The sequence below is a fragment of the Mauremys reevesii genome, linkage group 4 (assembly GCF_016161935.1).
Source record: "Mauremys reevesii isolate NIE-2019 linkage group 4, ASM1616193v1, whole genome shotgun sequence".
Lineage (NCBI taxonomy): Eukaryota > Metazoa > Chordata > Testudines > Geoemydidae > Mauremys > Mauremys reevesii.
In genome coordinates this window covers 85,810,534-85,826,790 of record NC_052626.1, presented here as the reverse complement: position 1 = coordinate 85,826,790, position 16,257 = coordinate 85,810,534, and the positions used below count along the sequence as shown (strand labels likewise).

The window sequence follows — 16,257 nt, the reverse complement described above, 5'->3', positions numbered from 1 at the left end:
AAGCCCCTGGCGGGCTGGGCCGGTTTGTTTACCTGCAGCGTCCACAAGTTCGGCTGATCGCGGCTCCCACTGGCTGCGGTTCGCTGCTCTAGGCCAATGGGAGCTGCTGGAAGCACCACGGGCCGAGGGACATACTGACAGTGGCTTCCAGCAGCAACCATTGGCCTGGAGCAGCGAACTGCGGCCAGTGGGAGCCGCGACTGGCCGGACCTGATGACGCGGCAGGTAAACAAACTGGCCCAGCCTGCCAGGGGCTTTCCCTACACAAGTGGCATCCCAAGTTTGGGAAACACTGGTCTAGATAATACTTAGTCCTGCCATGACTGCAGGGGACTGGACTAGATGACCTCTCGAGGTCTCTTCCATTCCTACAATTCTATGAATATACACACCAACACAAGTTCATTAGCTTGTTTTCATTGAAATATTAAACTGATCTCTTGCCACCAAACTTCAGTTTTTTCTATAGCATCTTGCAATGTGTGCATGTGAGTAGAGCAATATGCTACTCTGATATCATGATAAACTGTCACAGAAAAAAAAAACCTACTAGAGTGCTAATTTCAACTTTTATAGTCCATTAAAGCCACTAAAATATAATCTGATGTGACAAATGTATGCTGGGCTTCCAACAAACGTATGTTCAAGTTAAAGCTGAACACTGTTCTGACCAAATTATTTTTCACAAGAAATTTGTCACTTTAGCACTTTATTTTCTATTCTTTTAAAATAAAATTAATGGAAGGTGCTTGTGGTTTAAAAGGGAATGACAAAAAGATCTATTTTTACTTAGGAAAAACTTTTTATCACTTTTATCCATAAAGGCCTAACAGCCTATTAAAAGAACAGTGTCAAGTATGCTAGGTTTAAAATGTAGGTTTTGCTTTAAAAAAATCCTTATACAAATCCATATATGACTAAAAGTGCTTACTTAAAAATCAATCAAAGGGCAGGGTTGTTTTTTTAGTGCATGAGAACGAACCAGAAAAAGTAACTGCGAACAGAAAGTAGGCATGACATCCATAAAGGAAACAAACAGAATAACTGTTTGAAAGAATTTTAAAAATCTGCTATACTTTTCAGTCTTTCAATCTAAGGTCTTATTGCACCAGAAGTAAGAACATTTTTTAAACACACGGGGTCTTATTCACAAGTGAGCCTTGGCTCCTTATTATCACTCTGATGGTACAGAACAGCTATAAAACCCTCCCTCCATCAAGTCCTCCCACATAGGGGAATTCACCAGTTGCTCAAGCCACTATATGGGCTGTCCCAAGGATGTGGATGGGGAAACCCTAAGTCCTGGCAATCTCCACTTGCTGGAACAAACCCTGGCCATTGGCAGTCAGTACAAAATACAATAGCTTGAGGTTGCTGCTTTCACACCAGTCTTGAAACAAACAAAGCTTGGCCAGAGTACAGAATCTACTCTGTGAATTTTATCATGGCAGTGTCTCTTTAAGGAATTTTGAGATCGACACATGTAAGATACAAAACTTGCCTAACAAAACACTTCTGTTTCAGCTCTTGTTGTGAAAAGTGCCATTGGTTCAAATGGGATTTAAATCATGAGTTCCACCCAACCCTCAAGCAGGTTTTCCTTAGCTATTCTATATTCTACTAAGAAATTCCTACAGTAAGGTGATTGAATATTCAGGAGTCAGGTAGCTGGTGCTAAATATACGGTAATGCCAAGGCACTTCAGATACTGAAAAAGAAAGTAGACAAACGAAGCGTGCTTCTGAGATTTTATGGAGTTTAAGTGACAATCCTGTGATAGCATTAGGAGTACTGAGGCATAAGTTAGCCCCACTGAATGAGTGAGAGGTTGTCTCTTGATATTTATGAAGTGAGCTATGGTTATTCATAGTTTACCTGCAGCAGACATGAACTCCGATATTACAAGCATGAATAAATTAAGTTGGTACAATAGATGAGAGCAATGACAATACAGTAAGTTCTAAAGGTTCTTCTTGGATATCTATTCGGCTTATTGTTTTTGTATCTGGTTCAAAACCCACCCATCTGACAGTACAGAAGTGACAGAAGACTAATTCAGTATGTGGGAGGATTTTCAAAAGAAATCTTTTGCAGAGAAAGCTTTTCTTCTTCTTTTGTTTTCAAATCTACACACTGGCTAAGAGAATGCTGCAGCATGCTATACATTAGAGCTACACTAATCAAATTTCAAACCCTGGACTTGAAGCATTCTTGCATCCAGAATATGCTAAATACTGACTAACATGAGTTGAGATTTCTCTTAGAGCATGCATCCGACGAAGTGGGTAATCGCCCACGAAAGCTCATGCTCCAAAACGTCTGTTAGTCTATAAGGTGCCACAGGACTCTTTGCTGCTTTTACAGCTCCAGACTAACACGGCTACCCCTCTGATCTTAGAGCTGGAAAGCCAGTGATTCTTCCTGTTCCCTAGATGGTCTCCCTCATTTTAACACAAGCCATCCTACCGCTACAGCAAGGCCTGGCTCACGCACCCCTTTAAGATTAAAATGACGGAATCCTGCAGTGTTCTGGTATAGTGAGTATGTGCATTGGGCTTTCCTAGGAGGTTTGAATTTATTCTGCTCAAAAACATGCAAGGGACCTGCTACAGGGGTTGGGTTACTTCCAATGCTTGCAAAACAAATTGCAAGAGTGAGGCTCTGAACCACTTCAGGAAGTGTGTGTTTCAGCCTTTGAGCAGCCTTGCACTGGTGAGCAGCATTTTACGTACAGAGAATTGGGTAAAGATTAATCTGTATGGACTGGACTAATATCTTTTTATCTGTCTCCACTAGACAGGTGTGTGTGGCCTGACAGGCATATGTTTAATTTAGCATAAAAACATCAGGACACAGTGTTGTCCTTTCAAAGTAGTAGCCGTGTTAGTCTGTATCCGCAAAAAGAATAGGAGTACTTGTGGCACTTTAGAGACTAACACATTTATTGTAGCATAAGCTTTCGTGGGCTACAGCTCACTTCATCGGATGCATGTAGTGGAAAATACAGAAGGAAGAGACAGACAGACACACACACACATGAAACAATGGGTGTTACCATACACATTATAAGGAGAGTGATCAGTCAGGGTGAGCTGTTGTCAGCAGGAGAGAAAAATAACTGTTTGTAGTGGTAATGAAAACGGCCCATTTCCAGCATATGGAGATATAAAGAACTGTAGTGGGGGGAAGATAAGCATGGGGAAATAGTTTTACTTTGTATAATGGCCCATCCACTCCCTTTATTCTTTATTCAAGTCTTTATTCAAACCTAATTTATTCAAACCAAGAATATTCTAGTCTTTATTCAAACCTAATTTAATGGTGTCCAATTTGCAAATTAATTCCAATTCAGCAGTCTCTGGTTGGAGTCTGTTTTTGAAGTTTTTTTCTTGTAATATTGAGACTTTTAGGTCTGTAATCGAGTGGAGATTGAAGGGCTCTCCAACTGGTTTTTGAACGTTATAATTCTTGACGTCTGATTTGTGTCCATTTATTCTTTTACGTAGAGACTGTCCAGTTTGGCCAATGTACATGGCAGAGGGGCATTACTGGCACATGATGGCATATATTGTTGTCCTCGATTCACGTTTCCTTGTTTTGGTGGTGGTAACAGTAGGGTTGCCATTAAGAAGTCAATATTTACATACGCTTGCCAGACAGCAGCATCTGATAGGTACTTAGGATAGGGAAATAGTGAAAGATCTCAAATACTTTTGTGTGGTAACCACTAAATGGCAAAACACACACAATATATCACATGAACATTCTTAACTCTCTGAATGGCCTTTCCATTAGTAAAGACCAGAAAGCAGAAGGTTCCTTACTTGTATAACTGCAGGATTTTTGATTGGGGAAATAAAACAACCCATCTGCTTTTGTTTTCAGAGTTCATTGTGGAAATCACACACAAAAGCAGCCATTATTTGCCCTGAACATGGTATTGTAAAAGGCATATAATGTCATGCACATGCTGGAACTGGAACTAAAAATAAACTCCGCAATTCTGAGCTCCTTGCTGGTAGCCACCATTTTGTTGAAGTGACATCGTTTGTGAGAATATCAGGATGGAAACATATATTTCATTTTAATACTGACTTGGAGTGAACTCTTAAGCTACCCTGTAAAATCCAAACAAAACAGAAAGTATGGATTTCTTCTGTGTTTTGTGGATCAGAAGACAGATAACCCACTCAAGAGATGGCTCAGCTCCATGGCCATCTGTCTACTACCACGAGGGGGGGGGGGAGAGCAGAATAGAGAGCCCACACAGAGCATATCCATAATTGCAAATCCCCAAAAGGAGGTTTAAGCAGCAACAAGCAATCTCCACTACTTCCCAATATTTAGCAGTAGCACTGGCTGTGTGGCTGTGCACCAGGTACTGTCTGTTGGGGCTGAGGAATCCTCCCTTCTGCACTGTGAATTTTGAGTGAACTTTACTAAAGAAAAATTCTTGGGCTACAGTCTGTTCTCCAGGATTTGGCCCTCTGTGATGCAACACTGTTTATTCAACGGACTATTACTATTGATGTAATAGGCATCACAGAAACTTGTTGGAATGATGACAATCAATGGGACATGGAAATACCAGGGTAAAAAATATACAGGACTGATAGAGTAGGTCACGCTGATGGAGTGGCACTATACGTAAAAGAAAGTATAGTGTCAAATATAGTAAAAATCTTAAATGAATCAAACAGTACTATAAAATCTCTATGGATTGAAATTCCATGCTTGAATAATAAGAGTATAGCAATAGATATACAACCAACCACCTGACCAGGATGGTGACTGAAATACTCAGGGAGATTAGAGATGCTAAAAAAACTCCCAGAAAACCCAATAATAAGGGGGGATTTGCAACTATGCCCATGTTGAATAGGTACATGTCACGTCAGGATGGGATGCAGATATAAAATTTCTAGACACCAGTAATGACTGCTTCATGGAACAGCTAGTCTTGGAACTCACAATAGAAGCAGCAATATTGATTTAGTCCTAAATGGAGAAAGGATCTGCTCCAATATTCACTAAGAGATTACTAAAGCTGAACTGGTTGGGAATAGTGACCGTAATTAAATTTAACATCCTTATGGGGGGGGGGGGGAAATACAAAATAAACCCACCAGAGTAGCTGTTCATTTCAAAAAGGGAAACTACCCAATAAATGTGGAAGCTAGTTAAAAGGAACAGTCATGAGATGTGCCTGCAAGCTGCATCGAATTACTTTAACACACCATAACAGAGGCTCAAACTAATGGTATTCCCCAAATAAAAACAAAATAATAAGAGCAGCAAAAAAAATGCCAGGATGGCTAAACCACCACATAAAAGAGGCAGTTAGCGGCAAAAGGCATCCTTGAAAAATTGGAAGTCAAATCCTAGTGAGGAAAATAGAAAGGAGCATAATCTCTGTCAAGAAAAGTATAATTAGGCCAAAAAAGAATTTGAAGAGCAACTAGCAAAAGACACAAAAACTAACAGCAGGAAATAGTTAAGTACATGAGAAGCAGGAAGCCTGCAAATCCATCAGTGGGGCTATTAGATGATAAAAGTGCTAAAGGAGCACTCAGGGAAGACAAGGCCAATGAGGAGAAGCTAAATGAATTCTTTGCATCAGTCTTCACTGCAGGGAATGTGAGGTTTCCACACCTGATACATCTGATATTTTTAGGTGGCAAATCTGAGGAACTGTCCCAGACTGACGCATTGATAGAGGTGGCTTTGGAATATACTGATAAATTAAACAGTAATAAGATAGTAGTACCAGACGATATCAACATAAGAATTCTGAAGGAACTCAGATATGAAATTGTAGCACTACTAAATGTGGTATGTAACTTATTGCTTAAATCAGCCCCTGTATCAGATAACTAAAGGATAGCTAATGTAATGCAGATTTTGAAAAAAGGTTACAGAGGTTCCTGGCAATTACAGGCAGGTAAGCTTAACTTCAGTACCTGGCAAATTGGTTGAAACTATAGTAAAGAACAGAATTTTCACACACAGAGATGAACATGATGTGCTGGGAAAGGGTAAACATAGCTTTTGTAATGGGAAATCATGCCTCACCATCATTAGAATTCTTTGAAGGGGTTAACAAACATGTGGACAAGGGTGATACCATGGATATAACATACTTGGACTTTCAGAAAGCTTTTGACAATGTCCCACAACAAAGGCTCTTAAGTGAAATAATTACCTATGAGATAAGAGGGAAGGTTCTCTCATGGGTCAGTAATTAGTTAAAAGTTAGGAAACGAAGGGTAGGAATATATGACCAGTTTTTAAGGTACAGAGCAGTAAATAGTGTGGTCCCCAAAGATCTGCATGGGGACCTGTGATGTTCATAATATTAATAAATTATGTGAAAAAGGGTGTGAACAATGAGGTGGAAAACTTTGCAGATGATACGTTACTCAAGATAATTAAGTCCAAAGCTGACTGTGAGGAGATAAAAAAGGAATCTCACAAATCTTCCTGACTGGAAAAGAAAATGACATGAAATTCAATGTTCATAAATGCAAAGTAATGCACATTGGAAAACATAATCCCAAGTATACATATAAAATGGTGGGGTCTAAATTAGCTGTTACCACTCGAGAAAGATCGTGGTGCCATTGTGGATAGTTTTCTGAAAACATCTGCTCAGTGTGCAGTGGCAGTCAAAAAAGCTAACAATGTTAGAAAAAAATTAGGAAAAGGATAGATAAGACAGAAAATATCATAATGCCACTATATAAATCAATGAAATGCCCACATCTTGAATACTTCATACAGTTTTGGTTTCCCCATCTCAAAAAAGATTAGAATTGGAAAAAGTACAGAGAAGGGCAAAACAAAACAAAACAAACACCCAAGAATGATAAGGGGTATGGAACTGCTTCCATATGAGGAAAGATTAAAAAGATTGGGACTGCTCAATTTAGAAAAAAGATGACTAAGGGGGGGATTATGATAGAAGTCTATAAAATCATGAATGGTTTGGAAAAAGTGAATAGAGTGTTTTTATTTACCCCTTCACATAACGCAAGAACTAGGAGTCATCCGATGAAATTAATAGGCAGCAGGTTTAAAACAAACATAAGGAAGTACTTCTTCACACAACGCACAATCAACCTGTGGAACTTGTTGCCAACAGATATTGCGGAAGCCAAAAATATACCTGGGTTCAAAAAAGAATAGGTCCATCAATGACTATTAGTTAAGATGATCAGGGACACAATCTTATGCTATAGTTGTCCCTCAATCTCTGACTGCCAGAAGCTGACATTAGGAGATGGATTACGCAGTAAGTGCCCTGTTCCAGTCATTCCCTCTGAAGCATCTGATACTTGCCACTGTTGGAAGACAGAATACTGAGCTAGATGGACCTTGAGTCTGACCCAGTATGGCCATTCTTAGATTCTTATGTTCTTAGACTAATCACAAAATATTTAAACACTGGACCAAATTCATCCCTGGAGTAACTCTGCTGTGATTTTGGCCCACAATTTCTCATGCACATGGGACTATAAAGCAAAGACAGTTGCTATGCAGATGAAACCTCTCTCATCTAGAATAAACAGCTCAATGACTCTGGCCTGGACTCTAAATACTTTATCATGGAAATATGCTTTATAAAGTGGTTCAAATCAGTGTTCAGGTAACATGGCTTTAGTTTATCTTCATCTGGAATGTGCTTGTAACATCCATGTTTCATTCATAGTATAATAATATTTTTTAAAAGAATTTAACAGTTTAATCTTTAAATGATCTACTTGAATAGCAGAATTCGCTGTTTAATTTCTAACTGTTAAACCAGTATAAAAGATGATCAAAAACTGGTTTGCTCTTTTTGGCTGTGGTGCTCAGCAGCAGATGGCTCAGAAAAGCTATTTAATTAAAAAAATCCCATCAATTTCACATTCCATTTACTGCTTATACATGGTGAGAAAAATGTCTCACCTCGTGAACTTCCAACACACTGTGCAGGTCAAAACGAGGGCAGTTTGCTTTGAAGAAAGCACACTGCTCTTCAATCTTCTAAGTATATCATGGAATGTAACATTTTGGGCTCAGTTCTGCCCTTACTACATGAACACAACTCCCATCAACTGCAACTCAGACTACTGACTTTAGCAGGTAGTGTGCCCATCTATAAAAGAGGAAATTGGACAATTCAAAATTGTGACAACACTGGACTAAATACCTTCTTGGTGTAGACTGTAGACAGTGGAATTACAGTCATGGTTTGGTCCAAGGCCTTTATTACATTTGTTACCAGTGCTTACACAGCAGGATGGTAGGCACCTCTGAAATATCTGAGACAGGCATGCATGAAAGAACTCTATAGATGTCCTTTATGCTTAGTACTCTTTGGGACCTTTTTGGGCTATTTCATGTTGCTTTACTTTGTGATAAAATTAGACTGTCTATGACACTCTCTTTTTACAATACTTAAATAAATAGAGCAGAATTTTAAATATCTAAGAATATGTTTGAGTATAAATGACTTTCATGTGGAATTGTATCTATTAAACCATGAAATGCTATGAAATTAATTATTTTTGACACAACCACCTTCATGAAATCGACCATTGGGAATGTATGTACATACATCGCCTGGTAGCAAGAGTCTGTTTAGGACAAAGCATAAAAAGCTAATATAATTTTGTTGGACAGTCTATAAAGTATTGCTTTTGAATGTTAATTGTAGATTTTCCTCTTAAATTATAGGCCCAGTCTTCCACCAAACTTCCACTAACTTTACTTAGCACAAAATCAGGCCCTAATTGGCTAATTTTTTCTCAATGGACAACTGAAATTTCCATTTCTCATTTTTTATTAGTAGGGAGAACCTTCTCACTTGTATATACGAAACAAAACCTCAAAATGCATTTACAGTGCAAAATGAAGTTTTTAATGGTAAATATATACACTGCTACCCTGCTATAATGGAACCGGATATAACACGGGTTTGCATATAGCGCAGTAGCAGCGGGGCTCCGGCGGCGCTTTAAAGGGTCCAGGGCTCCGGCTGCTGCAGGGAGCCCCAGGCCCTTTACATCACCGCTGGAGCCCTGCCACCGCTACCCCAGGGCTCTGGCAGTGGGGCTTGGGCAGAGCTTTAAAGGGTTCGGGGCTCCGGCTGCTGCGGGGAGCCCCAGGCCCTTTAAGTCACCGCTGGAGCCCTGCTGCCACTACCCCGGGGCTGGGCTGGTGATTTAAAGGGCCTGGGCTCCCCACAGCGGCCGGAGCCCGGAGCTCTTTAGGTTACCGCCGGAGCCCTGCTGCCATTACCCCAGGGCTGTGGCAGCAGGGCTCGCTGGCAATTTAAAGGGCCCGGGGCCCGGCTGCGGGAACTGGATGTGGATGTGATATATCTTGACTTTAGCAAAGCTTTTGATATGGTCTCCCACAGTATTCTTGCCAGCAAGTTAGAGAAGTTTGGATTGGATGAATGGACTATAAGGTGGATGGAAAGCTGGCTAGATTGTTGGGCTCAATGGGTAGTGATCAACAGCTCAATGTTTAGTTGGCAGTTGGTATCAAGCAGAGTGCCCCAAGGGGTCAGTTTTGTTCAACATTTTTATTAATGATCTGGATGATGGCATGAGTTGCACCCTCAGCAAGTTAGCAGATGACACTAAGCTGTGGGGGAGAGGTGGATATGCTGGAGGGTATGGATAGGGTCCAGAGTGACCTAGGCAAATTGGAGGATTGGGCCAAAAGAAATCTGATGAGGTTCAACAAGGACAAGTGCAGAGTCCTGCACTTAGGAAGGAAGAATCACATGTACCGTTAACAGGCTGGGGACTGATTGGCTAAGCAGCAGTTCTGCAGAAAAGGACCTGGGGATTATAGTGGATGAGAAGCTGGATATGAGTCAGGAGTGTGCCCTCATTGCCAAGAAGGCCAATGGCATATTGGGCTGTATTAGTAGGAGCATTGCCAGCAGATTGAGGGAAGTGATTATTCCCCTCTATTCAACACTGGTGAGGCCACACCTGGAGTATTGCATCCAGTTTTGGTCCCCCCACTACAGAAGGAATGTGGACAAATTGGAGAAAGTCCAGCAGAGGGCAATGAAAATGATTAGGGAGTTGGAGCACATGACTTATGAGGACAGGCTTAGGGAACTAGGGTCATTTAGTCTACAAAAGAGAAGAGTGAGGGGGGGATTTGATAGCAGCCTTTAACTACCTGAAGGGAGAGTTCCAAAGAGGATGGACCTAGGCTGTTCTTGTGGCAGCAGATGATAGAACAAGAAGCAATGGTCTCAAGTTGCAGTGGGGGCGGTTTAGGTTGGATATTAGGAAACACTATTTCACTAGGAGGGTGGTGAAGCACTGGAATGGGTTACCTAGGGAGCTGGTGGAATCTCCATCCTTAGAGGTTGTTAAGGCCTGGCTTGAAAAAGCCTTGGCTGGGATGATTTAGTTGGTGTTGGTCCTGCTTTGAGCAGGGGATTGTACTAGATGACCTCCTGAGGTCCCTTCCAAACCTGATATTCTATGATTCTATGAGCTTGGGAGCAGGGCCCAAGTTGTTTATTGGGTGTGAGATTTTTTGTGGGGAAATTGCTACAAGGACCAAAAAAAAATTACATTGTAGATTTTCTTAAGAACACAGTATTCAGAAGAATGCAACATAGCAGGTGTGGTATGTATTGCTGTCCTTGCCTCCCTGACCTATAGCCCAGGTCTCGTCAACACACTATCATATGGAGAGACAGTGAAGAGTCATATCTAGGGCTGTGCAAGGGAAGTAATGTGGTGACAGAAGAGGAATGTCCTGCTCAATATCTGCTCTGTGGTGTTCCCACTGCTTGGCACCTTTACATGCAGTCTTGTGCCCCAGAAGTAAAGTGACCAAACCAAGTTTACAGATAGTATATAAAAGTGGCAGAACCAGGACTTTATCCCTGGCATCTTGACTCCTGGTCCCCACTTTCAACACTAGATCACAGAGCCTAATGATAGAGTGGGATTCCTACACACTTTCAAAAATGCCTTCGATCTGTGTCTTTATGACCTTGTTCTCCAAATACAGTACATGCAGCATAGAAAGCATTTGAGGCTATTTGAATAGCCCTAAAAATAAAACAAGATAAATACAAACGATAATACACAATGAATAACACTGACTTATGATTAAGTGTGTTCCCAAATCTTTGTGCTGAAATCTGAAAGCGATGGTTCATATTCTGTAGCCTGTCACACTTGCAAAACAACCTACATGGGGCCCTGTTATTTACTTATGGTGATAAATGGCTAAGGACAGCAAGTCAGATGTTTGACCTCTGATTGTCCGTAATCCACATAACCATTCAGAAATGTGATGGTTCAGATCTCTTTTATCAATGTCTACATTGTATTACAAATGGTTAATTACATCCTAATTTTTGCCTTAAATATAGTAACCATTCAGGACATGCTGTCTCAAATAGTCAGTGTATGACACCATGCCGAAGAAAAAAAAGCTCTATGCTGATCTTTGCTTACCAATACAGGATTCCCCGGAAAGTGAGTAGGTTCCATTGTCATGGAAACCGCTTCTGCACTCACAGTGGTACCACCCTGGGAGGTTAACACAGCGTGAATGGTTGTGACACTCAATGATCCCCTCTGCACACTCATCAATATCTGCCTCAGAGAAAAACACAAGCCAGCCAGGAAATTAATTTCCTTTGACACCAACATTTTAGATGCTTTTTTTTTAAGTCTTCCTTTAAAATATGGATTGTATTTTGTTATGGTTCCAAACACACAGTTGGCTCAACAACAGCAAAAATAACAATAAGTAGGACATCTGAAACATAAAAAGTAAATACAAATTTTACTATAATACGTAAATAAGCCGTTTTTATTCAGAGGTAAGGAACTATTTTTTCCATGTACATAAAACATTCTGAGGAAGATTCTCAACTGAGAATTTGTCCCCGTATCTTTTTCTGAGAATCCTGAAGTATTGCTGTAGAATGAAAGATTAATTATCTAAAACAAAATATGAGATCATTCTTACTGCTGGTGGTGTTTTAAAGTGCTGTACAAGTGGTGTACAATTATGATCCTAAGGGCCCTACTCTACCACCATTACATGGAATATTATTTAACTATGAAAGTAGTCCTACTGGGTATGATCTTAATTCCACTAGGTCTGCTTTATACTAGTCCTCCAGCGCAGTGCAGACTTAAAATCATTGGATCCATCCCTCTGAGGATTCTCTTGGCATAGGGAAAATTCTCTGTTGGTGTAGGGCTGCTGAAGCGACTCCCATGATGCCTCTCCTGACCCCAAATATAGATAGGCTGGCTGGGCAAAAAGAATCATGGCTGGGAAGCCTCTGAGACTGGCTGATAGGTCCATGGCACTATTTTAACTTTCCCTGGGAACCAGACCAGGCCACTAGCTTGCCCAAGGACTGAGGAAGGCCCTCTGGGCCCTAGAGTTTGGCTGGACCAGACAGTCTGATGCAGTGAGAGCAAAGGTGATAGAAATGATCCCTAATCAGTGTTAATAATATGCCTAATCTCCAAACTGGGCATCCCAGTACAGCCTGCAAAAGACGACAAATTTTCAGCAACTGGATTTCTGTTCAAGAGTTAATGTTTGGCCAGTGTACAGGACTTTATGTGTTCAACACATTTTACAAAATTAACTAACACCTTGTTGAAATTACAATTTTCACACTGTTTCTGTGATTAAAGTTAATACATTGTAATAGCATGTGACAGAAAGAAAAGGTAATCATATGTTTCAGCTGCAGTTATAAGATCCTCTGGAAAAGAGTGAACAAATGGCAATATACCTGTAATTTTGTAGCAGTGGAAATATACAGAAAGTTTGATTCCCTGCAGAGTTCCAGTAAACATGTGTTGCTTTTACTAAGGATTTTTCTAAACCTTCTTTAACATCATAATCTGTAATAACCTTGGCTGATTAGTGCTGGCACCTGGCTGTTGTTCTCCTTTGAGCATTTATGCAGTATATTTTGGAGGGTTGTAATTAAAATTAGCAAATTAATTTTATGTTAACCTTCCAGTAATTAAGAAGCTGTTATATTTTCATGATGTTCATAAAAAATGGTTTATTCTTCTGTTTAGCCAGAACCATTTTTAAAAAATCTTGGACAGTTTTCAGCACCACTGTAGGGGATCTTTCCAATTATAAATGAATGTCTTTTCCTCAACAAGGATGAGCTGCTTTCATCCACTGAGAATTATTCCTAGCTAGTCAACAGCATATGAAAAAGAATAAAACTTGTATCACAAACACAATGGAAATCTGCAGACGTTGGCCTCAATTCTGCCTTGAGCATGGGTGCAGGGCTCTCACCCCTGGATCTTGATGCAAGACTGGGATCTGACTGAGCAATCTGAGTCTGATTCTTATCTCCATTTACAAATATTATACACCAGTGTGGCTCCATTGACTTCAGTGAAATTTATTCTGCTGTAGACCAGTATAGATCAGAACCAAGTATTTTCCAAATTCAACTATATTTATTATTTTGTATTATCAGTGCACCACAAAAGGACAGACCCATCTTTCTTTTGTTTAATAATGGTATTTATTCTTGTTTAAATCTGAGGAATCTAAACAAAGCCCCCCTTTCACTTTTATGTTCATATTCTGCTTAAAAGTGAAACAATGTAATTTTCTACAGCGCTGGCATACAACTACCATTTATTTCTAGCATTCTTCAACATCTGTCTAATAATAAAGTCAGCTTGTTTACTCTTTAAACTCTGTTGCTGCTGCCACCCCTCTGTACTTTATATTTTGTGGTAGCTAATTTTAGCATAAAAACAATGTACAAATCTAACTGTCCATCAATGATGAGCGCTGCTTGCAAATTCAGATGCTTTCAATTCATTATAGCAAATGGAATTTATAACCATGATCTTTTCACATGTCATGGCTGATGGAACAAGTTTAATGCTATTTGGGAAGTGCATGACTTTGCTACTGCAGGTTATTTGCAAATGAATCCTTCTTGCTTCTTTTTCTTCCCTTGTATTGAATCCAAGAGCGCTCTGATCTAAAAATTGTTTACTTGGGTCAGTTCTTTACTTGACCTCCTCTCCCTTCAATTCTTCTGTTTTTAATTTATGAAATCAATAGTTTTCCTAAAGTTTATCTCCAAAGCAGAGTCCCTTTGAAAGAATGTTTGATTTAGGTTTATGGTACAGGATGCTAATTAGTAGATTACTTTTTAGAGAGCTCTCCTGCTTAGAGACCAAAGCTGAGCATTTGCTCCTATTTAAAGAATGGAGAAGAGAGTCAGAACGTGAGGCTATGCACATTATGTTGGGAAAAATAAAATATCACTGATTATTTCTCGATTTGATTACTTCCTTAACCTACCAACACCATCTTTGTCTGTAGCTTCTTATAGGAATAGAGAAAAGGGTTAGGAGATGAAATTTTGATAAACGTCTAGAGTACTGTATGCAAGGCAAAGGGGAAAATAATAAGCAGCCTTTCCATTTGTCTAATGCATTACAGTTGGTTAGCCCCCACACTTGCACAAATGTCCACAAAGGCTAAAGAAAAAAAGAAAAGGCCCTTCAGCTGATCCTATTATCCCTTACCCTATTTTTACCAAGTCAGACATGGACAATATTTATGAATTTGTTCTGTAAATACTGAGTGATTTAAGAACAAAGAGGTCTTTGTAAACTGGGATGTTTTAAAGTATGTAATTCATATAATGGAGACTGCAAGCCCACACTGTCAGGGGCATTGGCTAGATGACCTAGTTGGATCTTTTCCATCTTATCCTACTATAGTTCTTGGAAGCACTTTTATGTGGAGTATTTGTATATAAGAAGATTTTGCAATATACAGAGGATTGGAAATCAAGCGATCTGGGTTCTATTTTAGGTTTGTCACTGGCCCCCTCAAATAAGTCACTTCACCCTTCTGTTTTCCCATCTTTATACACTCACTCACCTACATTAAGCACTTTCAGATCACATAGTATTTATATGCATATGGTACACATATATCAGTGCCAGATTTTTCACTACAGTATATGATTTAATGGCCTACAAAGCTATAGTGTGCGTGTTATATATAGATTTCCAGACAAAAAGATGTGTTAAAAGGAAGTAAAGGGAGGAAAATATATAGCAGCAAATTAAGAATAAAAACAGCACTGTACAACAAAATTGTATTGATTCCCCAAACAAGTACTACACACAGGTCCATGTGTGCTGCTCCTCTCCCAGCCCACCCCAAACCAATGTTCCACATTCTCTGTATGTTAAAGGCACAGATCTCTGGAGAAGCACAAAAGTTCCACTACATTAAGGCCCTCTACAAGCATTTATGGGGGCGGGGAGTGGGAGGAAAGGAAAGGAGATAATAGGATGCCCCCTAAAATATATAGCTTTTTACAGTAAAAGCTGTTTTATCCAGCACGTTGGGGGAATGGAGGTGCTGGTAAGTGAAAAATTCCGGATAACTAAGAGGGAGGAAGTTTGGGTGTGGGAGGGGTTGCGAGGGAGTCTGGGTGTGGGACAGGGCTCAGGGAAGCAGGTTGAGGCACAGGAGAGGGTGCAAGGTGCCGGATCTGGTGGGTGCCCACCTTGGGTGGCTCCCCACAAGTGGAAACCTGTCCCGGTTGCTTCTAGGCAGAGGCACGGCAGGCAGCTCTGTCCCCATCCCACCCTGAGCACTAGCGCTGCAGCTCCCATTGGCTGGGAACCACGGCCAATGAGGCCTGTGGGTGGAGGCGGTGCCTGTGGGTAGAGGCAACCTGCAGAGCCGGCTGCCGTGCCTCCTCCTAAGAGTGTTAGGGACTTTAACCCCGACAGCAAAGTTTGTTGTTTGACTGCAGAGAGACAGGCAACACCAGCAAGGTTTGATTAAAAGCTTTTTATTGACAAGTGCACGCATTAATAGAGAGCAGCTTGTTTTTAGAGCGAACCAGCCCCCCTTTACAGCTTAGTATTAGCCTATATAGACCATTTTATTACGTTATACATTATTTACTTGAGCAACCCACCCCCCTTTGTTTAACAACTGGAAACTAGACACTTTTAATATACACACATGTTTAGTTTTTTATGTTTACAGCATTAGATTATTAATAATATTTTAACAAGCACCAAAAGCTGGAATGCAGGGGAGTTTTAAATAAGCCGATAACTTAACCAGGGAGTTAGAATTTGAACTGTGGGAAGTTAGGGTTTTTATTAGTTTTTTAGACACTATTTTTAACACAGCACAGCTGGTACTATGCCAGGAATGCAACCCCTGGCTTAT

At 40.3% G+C, this 16,257-nt stretch overlaps 1 protein-coding gene across 3 annotated transcripts in view; it reads right to left on the bottom strand.

Annotated features, from left to right (window-relative positions):
• NELL1 (neural EGFL like 1) overlaps window positions 1-16,257 on the bottom strand; it is a 422,689-nt gene that overhangs the window by 23,640 nt on the left and 382,792 nt on the right. For 2 of the 3 annotated variants that reach the window (XM_039535560.1, XM_039535559.1), the window contains one exon: window positions 11,487-11,627. The exons of the other annotated variant lie outside the window; for it this stretch is intronic. In XM_039535560.1, the coding sequence (XP_039391494.1) occupies window positions 11,487-11,627 (141 nt within the window). The remainder of the gene's footprint in view (window positions 1-11,486; window positions 11,628-16,257) is intronic. 3 annotated transcript variants of the gene reach the window in all.